Source organism: Urocitellus parryii, chromosome 6 (genome assembly GCF_045843805.1).
Source record: "Urocitellus parryii isolate mUroPar1 chromosome 6, mUroPar1.hap1, whole genome shotgun sequence".
Taxonomy (NCBI): Eukaryota; Metazoa; Chordata; class Mammalia; order Rodentia; family Sciuridae; genus Urocitellus; species Urocitellus parryii.
This window is the reverse complement of record NC_135536.1, coordinates 87474213-87495015: the sequence shown is the minus strand read 5'-3', so window position 1 is coordinate 87495015 and position 20803 is coordinate 87474213. Positions and strand designations below refer to the sequence as shown.

Genomic DNA, 20803 nt, shown 5'->3' with positions numbered 1-20803 from the left:
AAGAAATTTCTTAAGTGTTTTAAATGCTACAGGTAATTTCTGTTTTCCTTTCTCCAGTGCTTAGATTTTGGAGATCTTCTGAAGATAGTGGAAAAAAATTCCTTTGGATTGCATTTGGCGTACTGGGTCCATTTCTTAACATTGTCAATATTTCCAGTTTTCTAAATTATTGCCCTTTCCCCTGGCATGGGCTTGGTGGGGACTAATGACTGGGGGCACATCCACGCTGCCTGGCTGGTGCCCACGCCTGTGCATGTAAGCCCTGTGCTCCTTACAGGAAGGACTGTGAGAAGACACCGTCATGTTCATCCTCATCATCATCCTCATCACTGCTGGAGCCTGGGCCAGCTACAGGGAAGCGGGCGTTGGATGAGCGCTCAGCTGATGTGCTCCACTCCACTGAGCTGGTGAGGATGGGAGGTGGCACAGCAGCCTCCAAGCTGTCCAGCTTGTTGGTGTCACTTTCTGGCTGCCCATGTGCAGCTTGTCCGTCCTGGGGCAGGGGTCTTGAGTCTGGAGGTGGTGTCCCTGGACCCGCTGGTCGCTCATGCCGCTCAATCCAGGCATTGTAGTAGCGCACGATGTTCTCATGGTGCAGGCGCGACAGCAGTGTCACCTCGCCCTTGATCCTGCGGAAGTGCCTACTGGCTGGGTTGATGGGGATGCGCTTCACCGCGTAGCAGCAGCCATCCAGCTTGTTTTGGACCTAACATGCAGCAAGGGAAGAGACCCAGGTAAGGTCGGCGGCCCATACCCTTGCTCAAACTAGCATTTAGCTGGCATGGCCCCATTCCCTCCTGAAGAGAAACTGGAGTTCTGAGAACCAACAGCTACAGTCAAGAACTACAAGGCTGAAACTCCTACACTAAAGAAAGTTTTTACACTCAAATTTAGTAACAGCTTACATAGAACAGAATGTACCAAATGTGCTAAAAGATCCCAGGTAAAACGTAGTTTTTATTCACATCATTAATTTTACTGACAATTAGTTCCCTGTTCTTCTAATGTCTTATCTACTATTTAAATTTTAAATAAATTTTGGTTTTAAAATAAAAATTATTTTCTAAAGCCAGTGTAAGTTCAGATGATGATTTTAGTTTCTGCTCTTTTATATTTAAAGCACTCAAAACAAAGTAAACTCCAGAAATTTTAACAGACTAAAAAGCAAATGGCTAATTCTTAATTTTATAAAGCTGTCAATTTGGACAAGTTACTTTTTTTCCTTAAGACTCAATTTTCTTACAAATAGTATTTTTTGTTATCAGGAAGTACCAGCACTGCCAAGGAGGAAGAGGCTAGGTGTTATGGTTTTGATTTGAGGTGTCCACCCAAAAAGCTTATGTGACAATGCAGGAATGAACAAAGGTGAAAGGATCAGATTATGAGAGTTATAACCTAATCAGTGGATTAATCCATTTGATGGATTAATAATTTCAAAATTTGCCTGAGGTTATACATATCTACTAAGAGATGAAACCAAGTAGGAAGAGGAGAGAGTGAGAGAGAGAGAGAGAGAGAGAGAGACAGGGAGAGAAGCCAGGGGACAAGATATATAATCCCCAAGGGCATGCCCTCAGTGACCTGCTTCCATTAGCTGTTATCAGGTTACTGCTGTATTGAGTAGAAACTATAGGCAGGTAGGGTATGGCTGATGGAAGGAGATTACTGAAGGCATGCCCTCAGGGATTATATATTTTGTCTCCTGGCTTCTCTCTTCCTCTCTGCTTCCTGCCTAGTTTCATTTCTTAGTAGATATGTATAACCTCAGGCAAATTATGTAACTTCTCTGAGCCTCAGTTCCCTCAACTGGAAATGGGGATTACATCTATCCCATAAATGTCTTGTGGGGGCTGGGATTGTGGCTCAGAGGAAGACTGCTTGCCTTGAATGTGTGAGGCACTGGGTTCAATCCTTAGCACCACATAAAAATAAAATAAAGAGATTATGTCCACCTATAACTAAAAAATAAATGTTTTTTAAAAAAAGAATGTCTTGTGATCAAAAGATGAGGTTTGTAAAGCCACCTGGAACACAACCTGAAATATGGAATGTGCTCTGAAAAATAATAGTCCTATGTTCCCTGACTGCCACATTAATAGAGAAACTGATGAAATGTCTTGGTGCTTTCAATCTTATGTCTTCATATACACCAAGTATACTCTAAGTCACTGACTTAGGTGTGGAGCTTGCTGGATATTTTCATAGGAGTTCATTTATTAAATTGAAAAGGTGTGGAAACAGTAAAGAATCCAAATGCTAACAAAATGCTAGATTACTGAGCAGACTCTCATACTCAGAGATGGAAATACAGAGGTATGTGAGTTCTCCAAATGAGAAACTGCAAGAAAAATGTGGGGTGAAAGGTATGAAGATTCTCTTGTTGTTTTGAGGTTACAAATATTTTTTAAGTACTTAAAAGGAAATGAACTTTGTTAATATTTTAATTCAATAATCTAAAAATATAAATAAGCTGAAGTACTTGATCAAAAATGACAGTGTGAGTTAAAATCCTCTACAAACCATGATCTTTCTGATCAGGACACCTATCTTGTTTAATTAAGATTGTTTCTTTTACTGTAGGAAAATTCTTTTACTGTAAAAAAATTCTTTTTTTTAGTGTAAAAGGTCTTTTACAGTAAGAGTACTGCTTCTTCATAATATTCTGAGAATCCTAAACAAGACACATGATCCACTGATGGTGGGTCATCCTCATATGTGAAAGATGGCATGTGCTTTATATGTACTTTATAATACAATATTAATCTGTGTTTCCCAAAGTTTTAAAAAAAACCAACCCTTACATTATATAAAAATAACTAAAACCTCTTTCTATCAGGGGCAGATAATAAGTCACTCAAAGAGACTGAAATGAAAAAGGAAGACTAACACCAGCATACCTTAATAATATGTCACTAATTTTCCATCTCAATAAGAGCTTGGGAAATAAAAGCCATCAAAGCCATCTGGGGCCATCTCCCAGTATGAATTCCATCTCTGTTCTAACTTTGGAATCCTTTTCTCTACAGCAACTCTAACAGCAAATGGGAGAAAAAGAGAACAATTTTCTTCCTGAACCAAAGCATACAAAAATGTTCTTTATCTAGAGGTCTTGGCTCCACTTGAAGCACTGTGTTTTTCACGTTAAGGCTCCGGCCAAGCAAGGACAGGAGAAAGAAGCACTCTTAATGTGCCTAGGGCAACTTTAGCTTCAGGAAAGTAAAGGTGATCACAGTTTCAAATAGTCCCATTCACTTCCCTCCCCAACCTCAAAATAGAAGTCAAGCCTGTAAGTCTGCAGAAATGGAACAGAAGAAATTCTAAAAGGGACTGGGGCCAACTATGTGTCACACCTTGATGACTGCTCCAAAAGCTCCTTTGCCGAGAAGCTGTAATTCTTCAAACTCAATGAAATACCGGGAAAACTGTCTCTGTGTCTCACTGAAGAATGCAGCACTGGGAAGCTGGCTGCTAGGTATAACGGTCTCAACATAATCTTGTCCTCCAGAATCTAAGAAAAAAATGATTGCATTAAAAATACAGGAAGAGCTAGAGAATCCAACAGGGATGTGAGCACTGGCAAAAGGGGGGGGGTGTAAAAAAGTACCTCTTGCTTGAGTGGCCCTTGTATACTTTCCCTCATCTTGCCTTCCTTAAAATAGGTAGAAAAATATAATTAGCCCATTTTATGGGAGGGGATAAGTAGAGCAGAGAGTAAGTGATGGAACTACAGAGCCAGACCCTAACCCAGGTCTCCTAGCCTAGTCACTACCGAGGTTCTTTAATCTGCTAAGTAAGTGTCAGCAAAAAATCCAGTTACACAGCAATAAGGGTAAGAAAACAGGAAGGACGATTAAATACTCAAAGAGGCTACACCAATGGACACTTTATCATAGGGACTGGAAAACTCAGGCTGGGAAAACAGTCCCATGCACACAGGGACTGCTTATTGCTGAACATAAATGTATGTGTAGCTCAGAATAAAACAGATAATCCATGCAGCCCCTTCCAGTTTTAGGTTTATGAATACTTTCAAAATAATTTAATGTTAAACAGGGTATCAAAGAAGGATGGCAAGAGACTCACCTTCGGGACTTTGTTCCACTAAAGGCATTTTTGGCTGAGGGTTTATAAAGCCATGTTTCAACAGTTGCTGAGGGCTCCATCTTTCCTTGTCATCCAAGCAAACACACCTCAGTGAGAGGGAAGGGAGAATCTCAGCAACACACAAAATAAACACTAACTTAGCTATGGGTTTATTTTTAAAAAATACACATTAGAGAATTCATGTTACTTATGGACCAAAATATACATATATGTGAATATAAATCAACAAATATCCCTACAGAATCTACATGTGAGTACTAGGCTACGTGCAAGTGGAGAATTTGAAAAACAAAAACAAAAACAAACAAAAAACGTCAGTTTCTTTAGAGGCATGGAACAAATTTTTTTAAAATTTCAGATAGTAGTATAATATAAGTAGGCTAGGAATTTTCAATCCCATTAACAATTTAAAAACTTGCCATGCTTAATTAAGTCTTTCTAAAAATTAGTTATAAATAAATCTTTCTAAAGGCAAAGTAAATCAGCTGATGTGGGGTTGGGGACCAGTTTGATAAACTTCAGATGAAGCCTATACACATCAAGTGTGTTGGTAACAATTAGGAATACTTTAAAAGTCCCATATCTTCCTCCCTCCCTCCTTCCAGTCTTTTCCTTCCTCCGTCCTTTCCTCCCTCTCGAATACCTTCCTTCTTTCCCAGTGCTGGAGACTGAACCCAGAGGCACTCTATCACTGAGCTATATTCCCAGCACAGCTGGCCACAAACTTGTGACCCTCCTGTCTCAGCCTCTCAAGTACCTTGATTATAGGCCTGTGCTACAGTCCATGCTTACCATATACTTTCTCTTAATCCTCAATCTTTTTTTTTTTTTTTTGGTTTGTTTTTCCTTTCTTCTTTTTTTTTATTTTTTATTTTTTTATTGGTTGTTCAAAACATTACAGAGCTCTTGACATATCATATTTCATACATTAGAATCAAGTTGGTTATGAACTCCCAATTTTACCCCAAATACAGATTGCAGAATCACATCGGTTACACATCCACATTTTTACATAATGCCCTAAACTGTTGTATTCTGCTACCTTTCCTATCCTCTGCTATCCCCTCTCCCCTCCCCTCCCATCTTCTCTCTCTACCCCATCTACTGTAATTCATTTCTCTCCTTGTTTATTTTCCCATTCCCCTCACAACCTCTTATATGTAATTTTGTATAACAATGAGGGTCTCCCTCCATTCCCATGCAATTTCCCTTTTCTCTCCCTTTCCCTCCCACCTCATGTATCTGTTTAATGTTAATCTTTTCTTCCTGCTCTTCCTCCCTGCTCTGTTCTTAGTTGCTCTCATTATATCAAAGAAGACATTTGGTATTTGTTTTTTAGGGATTGGCTAGCTTCACTAAGCATTGAAAGAGCGTACTACAGGGATACTGCCACATCGATGTTCATAGCAGCACAATTCACAATTGCTAGACTGTGGAACCAACCCAGATGCCCTTCAATAGATGAATGGATAAAAAAAGTGTGGCATTTATACACCAAGGAGTATTACGTATGCAGCACTAAAAAATGACAAAATCATGGAATTTGCAGGGAAATGGATGGCACTAGAGCAGATTATGCTTCGTGAAGCTAGCCAATCCCTAAAAAACAAATCCTCAATCTTTAATATACTAACTCAGCATTTACTGTTCTAATAAATAAAAATAATTTTCTATTATTTTATCTTATTTTTATTTTTTTGTGGTGCTGGGGATTGAATTCAGGGCCTTGTGCATGCGAGGCAAGCACTCTACCAACTGAACTATATCCCCAGCCCACAAAAACAATTTTTAAAAAATTTTCCCTCCTAGATGCTTTAACTCAAGCTAAAACCTAATAACCACTGTTCTCAGTAAGCTAAACTGTGGCATTTATAACAATGACCCTAGTGGTACCACTTGGTAGCACTTGGCCCTAATTATAAACAATACACTTAAGCCCAGAACTTGACTTAAAATCTATAAAGTGGTGAAAACAACTATCATGAAGGACAACATTTTACTTTTTATGACACGGCACTAAAAAAACACTCAAGGTAGGGAAAGACCCGGAAAAGACAAGATTCCAGTAAAACAGTTTGTGTAAGATTCTTTATCTCCCCCTAAATTTAAAATTCATTTTAATTATATTAGTAAGCATAAATACCTTTCCCTTGCAAATATTAAATCATGATTGATAATGATAGTCTTTGACCAAATCCTTCCTCTCTCCAGGTCTTCCCTCCTCTGACTATACATCCTTAGACTCTTTTATGCATTTATATAAATAAACACACAACCACCCAAAATAATACTGTATTTAAAAAATATTACATTTAATTAATTATTTTTGGTAGTATTAGGGATTGAACCTGGCCAGGGTCACTCTACTACTGAGATACATCCCAACCCTTTTAATTTTACTTTGAGATAGGGTCTTACTAAGTTACCCAGGCAAGCCTCCATCTGGTGATCCTCCTTCCTCAGCCTCCCAAGCAACTGAGATTACAGGTGTGTTCTACTGTGCGCAGCTAATGTATTGATATTTTTGGGCAGCATCATCCTGTACATATTATTCTTTAACTTGCTTTTCTCTGTGTGTGTGTTTGTGTGTGTGTGTGTGTGTGTGTGTGTATAAAATATATATATGACAGCAGAATGCATTACAATTCTTATTACATATATACAGCACAATTTTTCATATCTCTGGTTGTATACATATTCACACCAATTCGTGTTTTCAAACCTGTACTTTGTAAAAACTTAAAGCCTGCCCAGAATAAATTGTATTCTTATAAATAAATGAGATTTTATACCATCAAGATCCCACTTAAAACAATGAAATTCTCTAAACCAATCATTTGGGCAACATAGTAGCCATAAGTGGAAAAGGCAAATGCTAGGTCTGACTTTGAACAAAAAGGATGAAATGGGACTGGGGTTGTGGCTCAGCCGTAGAGCGCTCACATAGCACATTCGAGGCCCTGGATTCGATCCTCAGCACCGGATAAAAATAAATAAAGGTACTGTGTCCAACTACAATAAAAAAAAAATATATTTTTTTAAAAAGGATGAAATGTGGAAAGTTCTCATTCAGGCAGAGAACTAACATCGATTCAGTCAAGTGCTAGGAAGGGTTTGAAGCTCTTTACAGGTGTTAACTCATCTGATATTCACAGCAAGGGCAGGGTATCTCAGTCCCTCAGCCAGGAAGGAGTAGGAGATGTGACCCAGCTGTCTGGCTCCAGAGTCTGAGCTCCTACCCAGACCAACAAATAAAACTGTAACTACAGATGGAATGTTGCTACACTTTGTGAATGATTTTTTCTTTGGTTAACTGGGGTGAAACAGCGAAGGTAGTAAAATAGTATCTTGCGACTCTTTCCTAAACAAACACGGTCTATTGAAGTACTTTTGGAAGACAGAGGAATGGACACAATATTCTGAAGGACAACCATGTTAAAAGGATAAGAAACACTGCTGATCTCAAGTTAAAAATTGATAGAACATAGAGTGGTTTCTTTTTTTTTTTTTTTTGTGGTACTGGGGATTGAACCAAGGGCCTTACACATGCTAGGCTACGTCCCCAGCTCAAACTAATATTTGGGAGCCATTTCTGTAAGACAAGAACTAGGAAAGTTTTATTCCTGAGACTATCATTCTGCTACTAAATGTGAAAAAATATCTTCTAATTAAACCCTCCTGTGCTGTTTAAAAATAATACACAATGCTATTGCTAACTTTTACTAAATTACTCTTGACCAATCAAGAACAGAAAGTTCAAAGTGACACTTTGAAGACTACAACTATTTTTTCCATCAGCTATTCCATTGCCATATTTGTCATTTCCGCCAACCTCATAGTTAGGGTGCACTAAAATAAGTATTTTTAAAGTTCTATCACACTTAAAAGGAATCATAAAAGATTTCTTTAAAATCTTAAGATTTTTATATACTCTATGGAAAGAATACAGCATACAGAAGAACAAAGTTGATTTCTTTCTACAACTGTATGTATATTGTGTCTACTTCTATTTTGTGGTACACAAAAACTATCTCACTTACACATGGTCATATGTTGCTTAACAACTGGGATACATTCTGGAAACATGTCTTCAGATAATTTTGTCATTATGTGAATATCATAAGTGTGTTTCCAGAAATGAACATGAGCTAAATCATGTCTTTGGATGATACAATCTATGGGACTACCATAAGTACAGTAGGTTGTTGAAAGAACCTGTTATGTGGCACATGACTATACAAGAGCAAGTACTATTTATAACAAGTAGGATAGTAACAGGGAATAATACCATGAGGTCAACTGGCAATTGGTAAAGATGAGAATAGGGAAAGAAATGTGAAGGGTAAAAGAAAAGAAATGTAGGGAGTAGACAAAGTGAATTAAAGCAAATAACTGGGAAAAAGAAATTAAAAAAACAAGACAGGGTCAGAAAGAGAAGAGTCAAAGGGGAAAAAAAACAGTCTAGGTCAACTTCTGCAAGAAAGCTAGATCAGGAGACTATCTGAAAAATCCAGACAGGAAGGATCTTATCTCCTATTTAATAGAAACTGAGGGAACTTAGCTCTGGCTTGGACCAAGAACAGATACGGTGAAAGTAGAAAATGCTGAATTGAAGAATCCAGACAAAGACTTTAGGCCCAAGGAAAACTCTCCAGTCAATGATTCTCTTAAATCAGATTAAACTTGGTTTTATAATTAAACGTGCACCTGTAATTCACAGGTGCTGAAAAAAGTCTGGCTAGAGTCAGGAAGCCATTTGCTTCTCAAGACTTGGCTGAATGAGACAGCCAAAGAAGAATGAGAACAAGAGGCAGCATCACCCTTGAAGCTCTTTTTTAAAAAGGAGGTCTTGTGATGTGATGTGATTCAGCAACCTGTACACTCAGAAAAAGGAGTAATTATAGCCCATTTGATTCAAATGTATGATATGTCAAGATCACTGTACTGTCATGTGTAATTAATTAAAATAAATAATAAAAAATAATTAAATTTAAAAGGTCTTGCCTTTGATCTGCACAATCAAAAAAGCAGGAGTAAAACGCAATTAGAAAATTTCAATGACACTCACTTCTTGAGGAAATCTTGAAAGTCGGCTGGTAAGTCACTGGGGATGGTCACGGGGTACTCTCCACATTCCTGTCCTTGGCTGAGGGAGAGTAGCAAAAGGCCAAGATGCCAAACATCCCCCTTCTTCCCTGTTTTATAAGGCAGGGCATTGTCACTAAAACGCACTCGGGTTTGCTCAAACACATCCTCCTTGCAAATGTCCGCTAGGCGTTTAGAAATGCTGTAATCTGTAATCTTCACAGTACCCTCTGCATCTACCAAGACAGTCGATGCACTCAAGACCTTGTGCACCACAGAATTGCTGTGAAGATAATCAAGGCCTGACAAGAGCTGAGCTGCATACTTGCGAAGCTGATGCACAGGGATGGGGCCTAAGTGACTCAGGTGTGTAGCGAGAGAGACCCCATTGATGTGCTCCACTAAAATGTCCACGGTGATGGAGTTGTCTTGCTCTTTGAAATTCATGGCAAAGTAGCGTACCACATTTGGATGACTCAATTTCACCAGTGAGTTGAACTCTGTTTCTGCCCCTTGAAGCTGATAAGGAAAAAAATTTTAAAAAAAGATAATATTGGGTAAGTCAGCATTAATAGGTGTTTCACTTTAAAAGTGAAGTACTTGAAAGAAAATATACTTTCATGAGAGGAGAATAAATATTCCCTAAATAGAATAAAGATAAAAAAAATTCAATTCTTAATTCAAAATTTCAAAACTTAGTGTATAAATACTACAAAATTAGTGAATGGCTTTTAAAATCAACTTATTTTGAGTTAAGCCACGGGGGCAGGGGAACCACTCATTTTAAAATAACCTTTTTTGATTATAATAAAATCACTATAAAAGTTTTTTAAATTAGGGACTAGGGGTATAGCTTGGTAGTAGAGTACTTGCCTACCATGCATGAGACCTGGAGTTCAATTCCTAGCACCGCAAAAAGAATTTTTAAGTTAATACAAAGGTAAAAAAATCCACAAATTATCTATATTATCACCATCCAAAAAAAAAACTTGTGATTTTTTGCATTTATAGTTTTTCTTTCTAAACATAAGAAAACTCACATTTCTAAACACCAAGTTTTATCTGCTTTTTTTCCTTAAGCTTGGTATTATAGATTAATAATAAACTCTTCTTTCAATCCCCAATATTGCAAAAAGAAAAAATCTGCAGTTCCTCCCAAATCAGTTTTGAAGCAATATTTTTAAAGAGTAGAGATGATATATGTAACTTCAAAAAGCACAACTTTGGGGGCTGGGTTGTGGCTCAATGGTAGAGCGCTTGCCTAGTACGTGTGAAGCACTGGGTTCAATTCTCAACACCACATAAAAATAAATAAAATAAAGGTACTGTGTCCATCCACAACTAAAAAAAAATTTTTTTTTTATTGAAAAAGCACAACTTGGGCTGGGATGTGGCTCAAGCGGTAGCACGCTTGCCTGGCATACGCAGGGCGCTGGGTTCGATCCTCAGCACCACATAAAAATAAAATAAAGATGTTGTGTCCACCGAAAACTAAAAAAATAAATATTAAAAAATTCTCTCTTTCTCTCTCTCTCTTTAAAAAAAAGAAAAAAAAAAAGAAAAGAAAAAGCACAACTTTGGGCTGGGGTTGGGGCTGAATGATAGAGCTCTTGCTTCACATGTGTGAGGCACTGGGTTCAATTCTCAACACCACATATAAATAAATGAATAAAAAACGTTCATTGACAACTAAAAAAAAAACAACCATACAACTTTGAAATAGTCGGAGTGATGGTTGTTAATGCCATAAGGGCTGAGAAAGGAGAGCAAGAAGGCAACTGCAGAAGTTTTGTCCATATTGTGAAGTTCTCAAAGAGGGAACAAGGGGCTAAGAAAACTTTGAAGAAGATGCTTGCCCTCTAGTCCTCTCTTGGTTAAACAGAACTCATCCACTCTGGATCATCTTGGAGCCCAAACACAGAACTATTTTGTTCTACCATCTCCAATTACTTTAGATTGGCCTTTTGCTTAGCCAGCCATGGTGAAGACTTACCTGCTTTTTGCACTTATCAATTTTCTCTCTTTCTTGACTGGTAAGGAAAGGACCAATTTTTTTCTGCCATTGAAGGACCCACTCATACAACAGGACAAAGCTGCCAGTGGCTGTTTCCAATGCATTGTAAACTAATTTTCCAAGTTGTTCATCACTGCCTGCACATTAAATAGACAAGGTAGTTAAATCTCACTGAATGTTTTATATGCAGGGAAACAAGGGAGGGACTGTATGTTCATTTATTCAATAATAGATGCCATGTGCTAACCATAAAAACATGATTCTTTAAGAATGTGCTTTGTAAACTACTTTTAGTATTTAACAATGTATTGAGAGTCCTAAAATATTAATTTTTATAAAGGAAAAAGAATTGACAATGAGATGCTAGTATCAGGTCAAATAAAGAGAACAATGTTTTATTCTGTTAACCATCATTTATCATTATTACTTTCCTAACCAGTTCACCTTTGCTGGCTATGCTACTGACCTACTTCATATAGCTAAATACCAACTCAAATGACAGAAAGAATTTGGAAATAAAGAATATCCCTCAAGATTATTTCAAGCTGGGTGCAGTGGTGCATGCCTATAATCTCAGTGGCTCAGGAGGCTGAGGCAGTTCAAGCCAGCCTCAGTAACTTAGCAAGGCCCTAAACAACTTAGCGAGACCTTGGTTAACATCCTTGGATTCAATCCTTCATACCAAAAAAAAAAAAAGATTATTTCATCAGTAGGCTGGGGATTAGCTCAGTGGTAGAATGCTTGGTGGTGGTGGTGGGGGGGGGTTGGGAGGAAGGGAATGATTATTCCAACAGTGCAGAGATTAATGTATACTACAGTAGAACTAGCTTTTAGAGCTTTTAGTAAATTTGAAAATATGAATACGCCAATGACTTTCTAAAAACAAAATTTGAACATGCCCTGTAAATAAAAACTGGCCAATGTTTTAGAGGGAAGGAAGTTTAAAGTTAGAAAGGGAGACATATTTATTAATAGGCATATGGTTTCCACTTATATCTGTGAGAACTAAATTTTTGTAACACCAGAAGTTTTCTTATGAAACTCTTCATTTCCACTAAGGACTAGAACAGAAAAGTATCAAAATACTGGAGAAAATGAAAAAACATTCTTTTGCTTTATTTTTATTTATTTATTTTTCAACAGTGTCTTACCATGTTGCTGGGGCTGATCTTAAACTTGTTATCATCCTACCTCAGTCTCTCAAATAGCTAGGATTACAGGTTCATGTCATGGGGCCTGACTATTTTGTTTTATTTCCTATTTACCAAATCATAGCATATATAGCACCTTTGCATTATTGATTCTTCACCAGACAATCTTTTGTTGTAGGATGCTGTCTTGTGCCTGTCCCTCATCCACAGCACACACCTCTGCCCTCAGACTTAACCATCAAAAATATCTGCAAGACTTGGGACACAGATCAACCGTAGAACACTTGCTCCCACATGAGTGGGGCCTTGATTTTCATCCCCAGCACTACAACAACAAAACAAAGAAACAACAACAAAAGAAACTGCAGATATCACCAGATGTCCCCTCAGCTAATAAACTGTCCCCAGTTGAGAACCACTGATATGTAGTATTCTTTTTCTTTTAGCATATAAATACTACTTTGATTTTTCTTCATAATGAAGAAAAAAATTTAAGAATACTGATAATTATGTTTTCTACTTGAAAAATGAAAAGTGAAGTAACTTGTATGTATAAAATAAAGTAGTCTTGGCAAAAGTGGTTTGGAGAAATATGGCTAAACTGCCTCACCTAAATTTCTTAATCTCAGAAGTAATTCTTACTTCAGAGAAATGCTAATAGTTAGAGATTTCAATTAAAATGATCTATTGTGTTAGTAACTCCTGAAAGTCTTAGCCTAAGAGAAAAACTCTGATGTTTGAAAATTTGTCAGCCAAAGGAAGCAACCTGAGAAATGTGGGACTATATAGTTTACTGGAGACGAAACATTAAATGTTTATGAGATGGAGGCTGATGGGATCTACAGCAAGCCTAATTAAATTTGTGTGTTATATAGTTCACTGTCCTGTAATATTCATTTCTCCAATTTGGACTAGGAAGGCACTTCATAATTGCTAGGTTTTGAAAAAAATTACAATTTTATTATTGCCACCCTCTTGTCTCTTTTTCCATGATGGAAATGATAAAAGGAACAGAAGAACACATTGCTCTGAAGCTAAAGGAAAATGTTATCAAAAGAACTCTGATTAAAACTCTGTTATATTTTGGTAATGATCATTTATATATAGACAGTTCCATAGTGCTTCATCCACATATGTAAGTAAGTTCCTTTTTTTTCTAGTTCTAACAACTTTACATTGAAAAACAAATACTAATTAGTTGTTTTTTTTAAATAAAAACATATCATTGAACATTAAAATTGAATTAGTTTAGCTTTTATAAAAACACTTTGTAGGAAATTTAGGCATGTTTTAAAAACTAGACTCATTGTGAGAAAACAAAATAAATTATTCACTACTTGATGATTTAATAAAAAAATCCTCCCGTTGTAAATATGCTTCCCAATGAAGGGATTAACTAAGGTGAATTTGTCTAATGAATACCAGTGAGAATAAGAGACCAAGTTAATTTGCCTTCCTGATTTCCCCAGGTTATTAAAGTTAGGGAGCTTGTGTTGTCAGTTCATGAATCTGAAAGTCTCTGAATTAAAGACAGTCTTGGTTCCCAAGCCAACCATCTCTACCGTGGTCTTAATTTGCCCAAACAGTTGCTGTGAGTATTGCAGCCCTGTGTATGCAGAGCCCTATACTGTCCAGGCTGCTTTCAGTCAGTGAAGGTTAAATGTCCAGTTCATAGACTACTCATATGTTTGGTTCTTCTTCTACCTGCTGCCTATGCCCTGGCAATTCTTTTGCTTATTTGTATCTCCTTAAAGAGAAATGGCATAAAGACTCTGAAGGAAAGCAAATTCCATCTAGATAATATGGCTATCTTTTAACTCTGGCAAGAGTATTCATGGGATGAAAAATCAAAGTCAACTGTCAAATTATCAAGCAAATCTTACACCAATTAGTAGTTATATCAATATGGCTAAGAAAAGATAATGTACATTTAGGAAGTAGATCCCCAAAACTTGATTTTAATATAAGCAATTCAAATTCTGAATTGCAGAGCTAGCTTTACTCCAAAAAGCTATCCATAGACAAAACTGCTAAATAAGACATAAAAAAATAAAGTAATTTTCCTGGGCAGGTACAACATTCCAAGCAAGAAAATGCCAAATCAATGGATATCAACTTAAGAAAATGAGATTTGGTCATTAAACATCAGAAGCATCAGAACCATTTTGTTACACATTTTATTAGTATTAGAAGCACACGATTTAAAATTCTGATTGATAATATTTAAACCTTTTATGTTTCAAAAAGCTTAGATAATTTGATGACAAATTTAAGTTACCTTTATGACCAATTTAGAATTTTACTTATGCTAACAGTATTTCCAACAGCACAGTTTTACTTCCATTTTATGTTAGGGGAAACCTGAACAACTTCTCATTCCAGTCATGAGGAATGGGAGCTAGAATGACCAACAGCCTGCTTGACAGCCTTCTTTGGACTATGCTGATGTAGACAACATGGTATCTAGTCCACCCTGTTTCCTCACAATCAGCTTTCGTCATAACAAAAATTTAAATTAACTTAGCTAGTTTACTCACCAATACATTTCCCTTTGTGCACCATGAGCTGATCAGGACTACCCACGCAGAAGTATAGGATTTCACAAGAGCCAGGAGAATCTTCACTACTACATAAAGAATACTGACGTTCTCGCCTTAAAAATAAATTTGGACAATGATTTTTTTCTTTAAATTAGGATTAGCACAGGACATTCCTGTTCCTGTGTTCTTCTGCTTAGCCCATTCACACTCCAATATCTGTGTTTTGGGAATGGAGTTGAAGGGGCTAATGAGAAAGTGTTCAACTCCCCTACTTCCCACCACTGCCTTCTCCTCATGGACTCTATAAAGCCCCTGTTCTCAGTTTGTGCTGACCAATATGTGGCTATTTAAATTTAAGTTAAATAAAAATTCAGTTCAAGTGTAGTCACTGCATTTAAGTACTCAATCACAACATGTGGCTAGTGGTTACAATATCAAGTAGTACAGATGCAGAATATTTCTAGTGATTAAGATTAGTCCCACATCTCTTCATTCCCATGCACATATAACAGGGGGTTTTAGAGCCCTCACATATTCCAGGTTCCTACTGGGTCCCAACCATTGAATGCTTATTCATTCTCTCATTTGTGTTTGGTAGATACTCCTTGTTATTTCCTTCTATAACTTCTCCAAAATACTGAAAATCCAACCTCTCCTTTTTTTTAAACTTTATTTTTTATTTCTTTATTTTCCTACTTTTCCCCCACTAGATGAGGAACAATAGCTGAGAAGCTACATTATAAAAACAACAACAACCAAAAAAAAAAAAAAAATTGAGGGAGAGGGTTGCTCTGAAGAAGTAAGGGAGAAAGCTCTTGATAGTCACAAGTTACATAAGAAATGCTTTGATAAAATCTTATTTGATTTGCATTTCTCTAATTACTAGAGATGTTGACATTTTTTCATGTATTTGTTGATCCGTTGTATATCTTCTTCAAAGAAGTGTCTGTTTAGCTCCTTAGCCCATTTATTGATTGAGTTGTTTTGTGTTTTGGTGTTAAGTTTTTTGAGTTGTTTATAGACCTTGGAGACTAGTGCTCCATCTGATGTGGTTATGACAAAAATTTGCTCCTAAAATGTAGGCTCTCTCTTCACCTCATTGATTGATTCTTTTGCTGAGAAGAAGCTTTTTAGTTTGAATCTATCCCATTTATCAATTCTTGACTTTATTTCTTATGCTTTAGGAGTCTTGTTAAGGAAATTGGGGCCTATTCCTACATGAAAATTTGGGCCTACTTTTTCCTCTATTAGGCACAGGGTCTCTGGTCTAATTCCTAGGTCCTTGATCCACTTTGAGTTGAACAGCAGTTATCAAGAATACAAACAACAGTAAGTGTTGGCAAGGATGTGGGGGAAAAGGCACCCACCCAACCGCTACATTAGGGATAAAATTATGTATTGTGACACAAGTCTTTTACACCACATACTCTAAATACCAGGGAATAAGAACACATTGTAATTCTGTTTAAATTTCGGCTTTTGAAATTATTTGCGTAAACAGGGAGTACACTGACATTTATGGAAAAAAGAATAAACGCAAAGATTCAAAATGATATGCTAAACTACACAAATTATCCAGAAGCCCCTCAACATTGGCTCTGTCCCCTTCAACAGATGGTGACAAGATCCATTTTAGTCTAGGCCATCTCAATGCCCTTTAGTTGACAGTGTGCAAATACTTGATTTTAAGGTGTTTTAGAATATTAACCACCCTATTATGACTGATTCTCACAAACACAGTGTTAGGAGTGTTACAAAAAAAAATAATTAGAATTAAGGGAAAAGAGGAGAAAATTTAAAAAGTGAAAGTGTCAACAAAATGACAACTGTGGCATATGCTACATGAGACAGACAACAGAAATAATTCTGGAGGTTAAAAAATACATCTAGAGTATGAAAAGAAGGTTTTCATCCAAAAAGCTCTGTATATATTGGATGCTTCTACTGTCTACTGAGACTCATCCACAAGTAAAATGTCTTCTCAATGCCATCAGAATCACAGCTCTACTGCAAACAAATGGTGTTTAGAAGTGAGGACACTGATGTCCTCGTCAATGGTCAATTCTGGATATGGAATGTCCATGGGATTTGCATTATTACTAGAAATATCACTCATGTTGTCAGCTTTGCCAACCAGCAGTACCCAATGTACTAAGGAAAGAGTGTTTAAAACAAAATTGCCAAATAATACTAAACATGTCTTATAAAGGATAGAGAAGTTAACATAATTCAATTTTAGAAGACTAAATTAATATCTAGGACCTTGATAACAACAACAATACCCTAAAAAAACTGAAAAGGGAAAAAGCAGACAATTGACAGAAAGAGAAGCTGCAAATTGTCAAGTGCCAATCCTTCAGAATCTGGCTGCCATCCAAGAGACTGCTCTACCCACACAATCAGAGTGTGGAGGTGCTACAGTCTGGATCTGAGAGGTCCCCCACAGGTCCCTGTGGCTTGGTCCCTAGTTAGGTGCTTTTGGGAGATGGTAGAACCTTTAACATAGGGCCCAGTAGGAGGTCTTCAGGTCACTGAAGGGGAGAGTGGGAACATGGCCCCTTCCTTTTCCTTTTATGACCCAGCCATGAGCTGCTCCACCACATATTTCCTGCCATGATGCATTGCCTTGCAATTGGCCCCAAAGCAATGGAGACTGAAATCTCCAAAAGTGAGCCAAATTAAACTTTTCCTCCTTATAAGTTGATCATCTTAGGAATTTTGTTCCAGTAATAGAAAGCTGACAATGTAAGAGGTTGGGATGGAAAGGAGAATCAACTCTGAAACTGGGACTGCAGCAGTCTAAACTTCCTGCCAAACTCACCAAGGTGCTAGAAAAAACTCTAGCTATTCAGGGTCTTTGTAGAAAAAAAAAAGGAATTCTTGATATTGTTTGAGGTGAATCAGTCTGTGTCTGCTGGGAACCAAATTGAGAAACAGTAAACAATGGAGGAACATGGGTTTGAAGAGATGTACAAAGAATCCCCTCACCTCCATCTATATTCCTTATGTTAGTGAGGAGGGCGAGTGGAGAAAATCCCACGTCTTTTTTTTTTTTTTTTGTAGGCTGGGGGCTCAAGTTCATATTTATTTATCGTCAACTGGTACAGTGTTAGAAACAAGCAACCTATGAGCTGAATATAGCCCATAACCCAAAATTTATGTTTTTCTTAGCCTTCATGATATTTAAAAACCAAGACCTTTCCCGTCAGTCTACATTTTGGCATATTTTGGTAAGGATGCGTCTGTCTATATTCTTGTTCCCACAGCTCCCAGTTTACCTTGTTCCTTAGCTGCCTGGCTCCTGGAGGCACTCGAGTTCAAGTCTCTGGGTTGGAGGCTGGGCTGCAGGGAGAGCAGGAGAGACCATGTCCACTCTCTTGACTAAGATGTGGCACTTGTCTCCAGCAGGAGACTGCTGTCCCTGAGCTCAGTTGCCTCTTCGGGAGGGGTTCCTCATGTAGGACGCTGACCATGGTCCCTGAGGCTTCAACTGAAAAGGAACTGACTCCAGCTTGAGAGACCGTCAGTCTCTCTTCTTCTGTTTCTTCTTTTTGGTGCTCTGGTCAGTGCTGATTCTCCTTCTCTCCTCCCCGAGTTGCTGCCGCCTCCTCTTCTTACCTCTGTTCTCTATTTTCTCAGTCCTGTCCTTGTCACATTCGCAACTTACATCCGAGACCTCCTCTTTTTTCCTGCACTGCTGTCTCTTCTTCTTGCTTCTGTTACCGAAGGGCGAGCTTCCTGCTTCCCTGGCTGCACCCTCTAGAGCAGTCTCCTCTCGGTCCCCATCAGCCATGCTCAAATCCTCCTCACGCGGCTGCCTTTTCTTGTCTCTGCGGCAGGGGTCCCTGTGCGCTCTGCTCATCACCTGCTTTCTCCCAACACCACTTGCAGGATCCTTCCCTCTTCCTTCTCCACCCAACACCCCCGTCTCTTCCTCCCCCTCCTCCCCTTCATGGTGCTGTCTCTTCTTCTTCTTCAAAGAAGAGACCGAGGGGCTTGCTCTCTCTCCAGGGTTTCTCGAGCCCACTGGGCCCCGTGGCCTCGTCCTCTCCACTCTCTACGGCTGTTCCCCCTCTCTCATCTGAGACCTCCTCCTCTTGATGTCGTCTTTTCTTCTTTTTGCTTTTCCTGGTGCTGTGCTCAGTGTGTTCTGGGAGCTCCTCATCCATACTCTGCTCAGTTGCTCTAGGCTCTTTCTGTTTCCTTTTCTTTTTAGGGGGGTTGAGGGGCTGGCTTTCAGACTGTGGCTGTGAGGCCTCAGAGACATCACTACCACCCCTCTTCCTTTGTGGAAGCCTCCCAGGAATTCATAGCCTAGGCAGGAATTTGCCAGCCCCCAACTTGCTCCTTGCAGAGTAACAGGCGTGGGGGCCTGCATACTTCAACCTGGCAGAAGGTGGACTGCAGTTGCTGGAAGCAAGCAACCTCGGGTTCATAGCTTCATGAACTTCTGATACAGCATGTTCGGCTTGGGATGATTATGAGTGGTCTCCTTGGAAAGGAGTCTTATCTGCACTCCGTCCTGCCCAGTTTCTACTACCAAGTTGGCTGCAATCTTGTTGAAAAGCTCATTCCACCAGTGGTTTGTGAACTCCTTGGCAGGATCGTGTCCCACCCCATGAGTATCTTGCTTCAGAGTCACCTTGATGGCCTGGGTGATGCCATTCTCCTTCAGGCCTAGTCCTTTGCCTTGAGTCCATCCATGCTTTAGCAGCTGCTCCTCAGCAAACTTCATCCCATGACTCTTGACCTCTGGGGTGATGCTCATGGTGGGCAAAGAGGCTTGCCTTTCACCAGAGGAGGAGAAATGACATCATCCCTCCTTGAGAGGTGCTCTCTGCGGAAACATGTGCCACGCCTGACGCGGGCGCCACCGTCTTCTGAAATCCCATGTCTTATACCCTTAGTTGTTTCTTCTCAGAACAGATGATTTACTAGCAGTTACCATACTTGGCTTTAGAAGAGGGAAAACAAACTAGGAGATAACCTGATTTTGTTTGATGGTAGAAATGTGGGCAAGGACTGAGGAGAACTAGGTCTATACTTTACAAAAGACAACAACCCTGAACTATCCACTTCAAAATGGTTAATATTATTATATCATTTGAATTTTACCTTAATTTTTTTTTAAAAAAAGCAAATCCTCAATCCTTCATGACTTGAAGGACACAGAAAATAAAGTTCTTTAACAAAAACAAAGATTCAGCAGTGAAGAGCTGGGTCAAGGAGCCAGGTCCCCAATGATCAGGCCTTTAAGTCCTTACCACCACGTTTTTTCATGCATGTTTTTCTTTTCTCTGTTTCTCTTGCTTTAAGAAGTAGAAATTTTGTGTTTAACAACTAATTTCTTTTGGTATTGGGGATTGAACCAGGGGCGCTTTACCACTGAGCTACATCACCAGCCCTTTTTATTTTGAGACAAGGTCTCAAAATTGATTAGGTCTTGATAAATTTCTGAGACTGTCCTCGAACTTGTGATCCTCCTACCTCAGCCTCCTGAGTTCCTGGGATTGCAGGTATTTGCCACCATTCCTGGCAAAACTAATTCTTGATATACCCCACAGATAAAGAAAAGCAGACTTGCTCGGGGTAAAGAGGCTGCAGACACTAAAGGCACAAAAACCACAATCTCTCCTTTCTTTCTATTGTTCTTCTCTTGTGCCCTCCTTTCCTACATCAGGTCATTTATTGAACAACTACTATGTATCTACCAGGCATTGAGGAAGACACCCATGTATCTTTGCTCTCATGAACTTTTCATTCTCCATTACAAAAAGAAAACAAATGAGTGAAAATTTCATCTAGTGGTAAGTGGTACGCAGAAAAACAGGGGTTGGGTGTGTGACTCAGTGGTAGAGAGCTTGCTTAACATGTACAAGGCCCTGGGTTCCATCCCCAGCGTTACAAAA

At 38.6% G+C, this 20803-nt stretch overlaps 1 protein-coding gene and 1 pseudogene across 4 annotated transcripts in view; both read right to left on the bottom strand.

The window, feature by feature from the left end:
* The window catches only part of Eif2ak4 (eukaryotic translation initiation factor 2 alpha kinase 4), a 103215-nt gene that overhangs the window by 54616 nt on the left and 27796 nt on the right, over positions 1-20803 (bottom strand). For all 4 annotated transcript variants that reach the window (XM_026390966.2, XM_026390987.2, XM_026390981.2 and 1 more), the window contains 6 exons: positions 14892-15007; positions 11183-11340; positions 9173-9708; positions 4084-4190; positions 3351-3508; positions 276-706 (listed from right to left, as the gene is read on the bottom strand). In XM_026390966.2, the coding sequence (XP_026246751.1) occupies positions 276-706; positions 3351-3508; positions 4084-4190; positions 9173-9708; positions 11183-11340; positions 14892-15007 (1506 nt within the window). The remainder of the gene's footprint in view (positions 1-275; positions 707-3350; positions 3509-4083; positions 4191-9172; positions 9709-11182; positions 11341-14891; positions 15008-20803) is intronic.
* Positions 18418-19662, bottom strand: LOC144255298 (uncharacterized; annotated as a pseudogene).